The sequence below is a fragment of the Ailuropoda melanoleuca genome, chromosome 1 (genome assembly GCF_002007445.2).
Source record: "Ailuropoda melanoleuca isolate Jingjing chromosome 1, ASM200744v2, whole genome shotgun sequence".
In the NCBI taxonomy this organism is placed as follows: domain Eukaryota; kingdom Metazoa; phylum Chordata; class Mammalia; order Carnivora; family Ursidae; genus Ailuropoda; species Ailuropoda melanoleuca.
Genome location: NC_048218.1, coordinates 26,182,527 through 26,188,526, shown reverse-complemented (window position 1 = coordinate 26,188,526; position 6,000 = coordinate 26,182,527). Strand labels below are relative to the sequence as shown.

The following is a 6,000-nucleotide window of genomic DNA, read 5'->3' as shown; positions in this document are numbered from 1 at the left end:
CGGCCGCCGTCGCCTTCGCGCCTGGCTGGCGGGGGCGCTGTACTCCCCGGCGGTTCGCGCCGCTCCCTGGAGCTCGGCAGAGCGCGGCTGCCAAGGCCGGCGGAGGCGCGAGGAGCCGCACACCGCCGCCTGTGTCGCCGCTGGCGCCGCGGGGGCCATGACCGTGGAGCAGAATGTGCTGCAGCAGAGCGCAGCGCAGAAGGTGAGGCGAGCCCGGGAGCCGGCGCGACCGGGCCCCGCACCTCCTTCCGACGTGCTGTTCTCACCCGCCTCGGCCGGGACCTCCCCGGCCTTCCCCTCCACCCCTCGGGCCTCGGCTGCCCCGGGCTTGCTCCCCCGCCGCCCGCCGCCCCAGCCCGTCGCCTTTGGGGGCGTCGCGCCCAGTGCGAGGCTGCGTGTGGGAAGTGGGGTGTAGTTAGTGGGTTTCAATCCACTTCCTTCTTGCCGATTGTTTTCCTGTAGCAGACAGTGCCGGCTGTGTATTGAGAGCGACCCTCACATTCCTACACTCCTTTATAGGGCTTCTGAATTAAACTTTATTCACTTCCTCCCCCCCACTTTTTTTTTTTTTTTTTGAAAATAGCCAGTTGTCATCCTTTCTGCACACAATTTGTATTTCGAAGGTGGGAACATTCCAGGCCTGCTATTTTGCAAAAGGGGTCGCCACTAGAATTTAATTGCCCTCTTGGCGGGGCAGGTACATTTACCAGGTGGACTTTTGTAGAAGTAGAGAATTTGGTTTTTCTTTTTCCTTTTTCTGTTTTCTTTCTGAGTATAGAAACTGTCCCTAAGAAAGGAAACCTTTCTGGCCATGTTTATTCCAGGAATCTTTTGTCCCCTAAGTTTGACCTTATTCCATCCTTCACCCTGTACTCTAGCCTCAGTCACATATTCAAATGGTCACTCACTTAAGTAAAAAAATAAAATCTGTGAATGTGAAGCTTCAGGTCTTTTAGAGTGAGTGGTGAGAGATGTTCCTTTTTTTGGAGATTCTGTTTTCAGAATCTCAAGTGCACTATCACGGCTTGCACCATATCCTGAAGAGTTGTTGGCTATGACTTTTTTTTTGGGGGGGGGTCATTTTGTGGAAAGCATTTTGGTTAAAAGGAAAACATTGCTTTAGTCGTCTTGGAATTTGGGGGGTAACTAGGGTTTACTGTGAGCAGCTGTCAAAGCTGTGTTTGGTTTATCTGGGTGAGTAATGAATGCCCCACCCTGTTGTAATTTTGGCGTAGTTTGTATCCTACCTGTGCTTGATTTCAGAATAAGGCCTGCTGTCCTAAAGTGGACTGTCTATACACTCACTGTTTGCTAAGTTTTTGCTTTGAGATTATTTTTAGAATTCTATGATAGTACTTGAGGTAATTGAAGATGCTCAGGAATTTTGGAAAGCAAGGATAGTGCATTGTTATTTTAGGCACTTTGAGAAAGTTGTCTTTGGAACTCTTGTGTAAGTTAGTTAACCGTTACCGGTAAATTCAGAAGATTGTTGCAGACTGCAATTTATTTACAGTGAAATAATTCTAGATTTAATAATGGGAGTTTAGAACAGTTTATCTCCTAATCCCCTTATTCTATTTTGAATACCTTAAACTTTAGTTTTTGATGTTAAGTATGTGATAAAGTGTTAATACCTAGAGCAGGATCTTGTGTTTATATGTATGCTAAGCAGTATTTAATAGGTTTGGTATCATTTTTGTTTATAGTTCTCTTCAATGTTGAATATTAAAGCCTGATTGTTTGAAAGTGGGAAATGTGGCTCCTTTTTTTCACATCTTTTAAGTTTGAACAATGGCAAGAAGTTTGCATTTTTTTTTAGTTGATTTTGACTGAAGTACTTTTTTTTTTTTAAAGATTTTATTTATTTATTCGACAGAGATAGAGACAGCCAGCGAGAGAGGGAACACAAGCGGGGGGAGTGGGAGAGGAAGAAGCAGGCTCATAGCAGAAGAGCCTGATGTGGGGCTCGATCCCAGCACACTGGGATCACGTCCTGAGCCGAAGGCAGACGCTGAACTGCTGTGCCACCCAGGCGCCCCTTGACTGAAGTACTTTTTTAGCGTAGGATCAGATAATGCAGATCTGCCTGGTTCAGAGGTTTATGCATAAAATTGTAAGGTGTAGAATCAAATTACTGAAAATGATCTTGGCCATCAAATCCAGTTTCCTAGTTTAATGAGCACCCTCCTTACATAAAGGGAGTAGTTGTTAATCCAAAATATTACCAATATGATGCTATTGTTAGTGTGTGTGTCAGATCATTTTAGAGATACTGGGGAATTTTTTTAAAGCAATATCATGCATTTATTTTTATACTTCCATAATGGTATTTATGGGTTTTTTGAAAAGAAACATTGTGTTTGTTTGCTTTTTGCATTAATATACTAGTACTTTGTTACTCATATTAGAACTATTTAAAAATATTTATATAGGTGTAAGTACTTTAAACCATCCACTACAAATAAATTGATAGATTTAAATTCACCAAATTAGTAACTAGGAAGGGGACTACAAGCTAGTAACTAGGAAGTGAACTTCATACTTCGGAAGAAACAAAAGTGAAACTCTTTGTTTTCACTTAGAAACTTTATGAATTATCAGGAAAACAAGAAGTGTCTAGTGCATATTGCATAACCAAAATTTTAGTCTATTTTCTGCTCTCCTTAAAAAAGTTATGTATGTGAATGCACATGTGTATTAGTTGTATGTAGTTCTATTCTAGTGTTTGAATAGTTTCCTATATTTTCAAGATTCTATTTTTCTTTCTTCCAGAAGTATGATTAGATATATATATATATATATTTTTTTTTTTTTCTTAAAGCTGCACAACACAAAGTTTTCATAGGTCTTTTGTTCACCTGCAAAGTAGCTTGTCATAGTATAAGGTAAGGGGCTGGCAGTCTTTTCCTCTGATGTGTTCTTTGCTTGATTACTGAAGTTTGGCCATGGCAGGGTGTTATGAGATGTAGTAAAACTGCAGAAAGGTCCTTTTCTGAGGTTTAGGCTATCCAGATTAGGTAGAGTTGGTTAAATCCTGTTCATAATTTTGGTCTTGAACAGTTATCTTCAACATTTGTGCTTGATATTTTACCTAAGTGTAGCATCCTTAGATCTCAAAAATTGGATACATACATAGCTTCAGGTCCCAAATGAGGATTCTTTAGGGCAGCAATAGAAGGCTTGTTCATAGGGACCAAATTGATTTATAGAGGGAAATGAGCTGGGTACTGTTTACATTAAATGCGTCCAAGATTCATAAAGGCAGTATTTTGCCTATTTTGTTTCATCCTAGGACTTAGAATGGTTTCTTGCACATAGTAGGTTTCAGTAAATATTTGATGAGTAAAATAATGAGCGAATGTTTTCTAAAAGGAATGTAAGTGCAGTAATTATTTTAGTTTCCTAACTGAATCTCAAGATTTAATTATTGAGAAACTGGACTACTGTTGGAATATAGGCTGTGTAGTGAAAAGACTGTAGGGTGTGGTTTGGGTCTAAATCACCATTCTATGACCTTGGGCAAGTCATTAATTGCCTCTGAATCTTCCCTTAAAGCCTTAAAGTTAGTATGATTAGACACGAGCAACTCTTTTAGATCTGAGGGTTTAGTGTAGCTAAGCACGCATTTATTTCTGGACAGGGGGCACAAAAAAGAAATACTAGAGGATGAAGCAGAAGCAATTTTATGGATCAGCGATCAACTTTCACTTAATTACAGTGGGGGGGTCAGGTGGGATGGATGTCACAGATCAGCCAATTTAAGAATTAAAGCAAAACTTGGAAAACAATTCAAGCTGGATCCAGGGTAAATTTTTTAGTTAAATTATGTAGTATTTTCTAATTTAGGTATCATTTAAAGTTGTAAAAATACAATATAGCATTTCAAAGGACAGTGAACGTTATGTAAATCACTGTAAACATTGCATAAAAGGGATATTCCTTAGTACTAAATAGTTGATTATGTTGTTATTAGCATAAGACTTGGTTTGGGCAAAGAGACAGGGGCTCCAGCTGCTTGTTTGCTTATTCCTTCTCTTTCTCACCTAATTTTGATTTGTGTACTAACATTGTGTCCAGCTGCCTTAATGAAGTCCCATCAGTTTTAATAAATATTCTGTTGATTTTCTTTGATATTTTGTGTATATAGTTTATGTCATTTGCAAGTAATTATCACTCTGATTTATTCCTTGTTAATACTCATACTTTTTTCATTTTTTTATTGCTTTAGCTAAGATTACAGAATACTGCTAGGATTAGTGTTAGTTTCTGTTGTGTATTGTTTCATTATGATATGGAGATTTCCTTATAGTCTTAATGTTTTGAAATGTTTTGAAATCAGATTTAGATGGTAATTCTTTTTTTTATAATATACTTTATTATATTATGTTAGTTCTTAAATGCCTTTTTCCTTTTTCAATTACTGATGTGATAATTTGTCAAAAAATAAACACAAAAATTGTAATAGATAATATATATGGAATATGTTACATATACCTATGTTAAGGAATTGTGCTTAGATTTTTAAAAACTTTTTATTCATTTAATCTTCCCAAACACATTATTATTAGGTGAGCATTTTTTTTTTCCCCTGCATGTTGTGGTTGAGGAAGCAGTATTAGAGAAGAACTAAAGGAACATTTCATTGCTGGAATGTGTTGGGGGCGGAATTTAAACTCAGGGTCTTGAGACTCATGGGCTCTTAACCATTATACTATATTGCTGTCTGGTAAACTCTCATTTAGTCATGAAGCCTCCAGATTCAATATGCTAAATTTTAATCTGGAATTTAGTATCTGTATTCTTAAATGAGATTGGTTACAAAGTATGATTTTGTGCATGCGGGCTATCAAGGGAAGGTTAGCTCATAAAATCATTAAAAAGCTTTTTAGGTTTTCCTTTGCTTTGGGAATTGTTTAGTGTCAGATTAGGTTAAATCATTCAAAATTGGTGGTATTTAGCCATGTTTTATTGTTTGACTTCAGTACTTATTACTTTGAAGATTTGGTGGATATGACTATAGTAGGCTGACCATTTATCTAGAGCAAGTTTTAGGTAAGCTTTCCACATTTTGATAATTGACTTTTAGGTATTCTGCCTCTTCTGGAGTCAGTTTTAAAATTTAGATTTGATTTCATTTAGATGTGTGTGTATGTATGTATATATGTATTGGTCCGATGTTTTCTGTTAAATCTGTCTATGTAGATAGATTCCATTCTTATTCCTGATTGTTTTGTTTTGTTCTCAGTAATGTTTGCCAGATGTTGATCTATTTTACTCATCTTTCTAAAATCCAGTCCTGTGTTTCCTTTATAAGTTCTGTTTATCTTCTAATTTATTAATTTTTGCTTTTGTGTTTAATATTTCCACCTTTCTACTTTTTGGGGGGTAGTTATTTTTGCTCTTTTTATATGTGAATTCAACATTTAGTGAGTTTCCTGTCGTGTATTAGTAACAAGCATTTTGGGCTGTAGGTTTTCATCTGATTTTGTTTGGGATTTGACTTCATTTTTCTTTCATTGTTTAAAAGATTTTTTTTTTTTCTGGTATACTACCTAAGATGTTGTATTTTTTAAATTGTTGCCTTTTAGTTTCAATGTCCTGTTTAAAAAACATGATTTGTAACAGTTTTAGGAATTAAGATTTTCTTATGACTGTGAGGTTTTAATGAGCATATGAAAAAGATGTGTATTTGAAAGTTAGAGTTCTATATGTATTAAATGAACACTTACAGTGTGATTTGAATATTTCATGTTTTTTTCTCTTCTTAAATTCTGAGAGATGTTGATTTAATTTTAATGTGGTTTCATTAAATTCTTTTATTTCTAATGGATCTACTCTAAACTTGGGTACTTTTGCTAGTCTTTTAGTAGGATTTCATCATTTATGTATGTGGTGGTAACTGATAAAAATTCTTTTGTCATCTGAGTTTCTATTTATTAGTTTTGTTTTGCCCACTCACTTTTGATGGATTGATGGAGTTTTCACGTATCACCTCCCCCA

The 6,000-nt window shown here is 36.7% G+C and overlaps 1 protein-coding gene across 4 annotated transcripts in view; it reads left to right on the top strand.

Moving 5' to 3' along the window:
* Positions 1–6: 6 nt before the first annotated feature.
* USP25 (ubiquitin specific peptidase 25) overlaps positions 7–6,000 on the top strand; it is a 148,173-nt gene continuing 142,179 nt past the window's right edge. For 3 of the 4 annotated variants that reach the window (XM_019794355.2, XM_034656741.1, XM_034656730.1), the window contains exon 1: positions 7–202. Coding sequence is in view for 2 of the 4 variants with exons in the window: in XM_034656741.1 (XP_034512632.1) it covers positions 158–202 (45 nt within the window). In the remaining 2 variants the exon portion in view is untranslated. Of the gene's footprint in view, positions 203–654; positions 1,195–6,000 lie in introns of those variants that run through there. The other variant, XM_034656738.1, reaches the window with a different exon arrangement.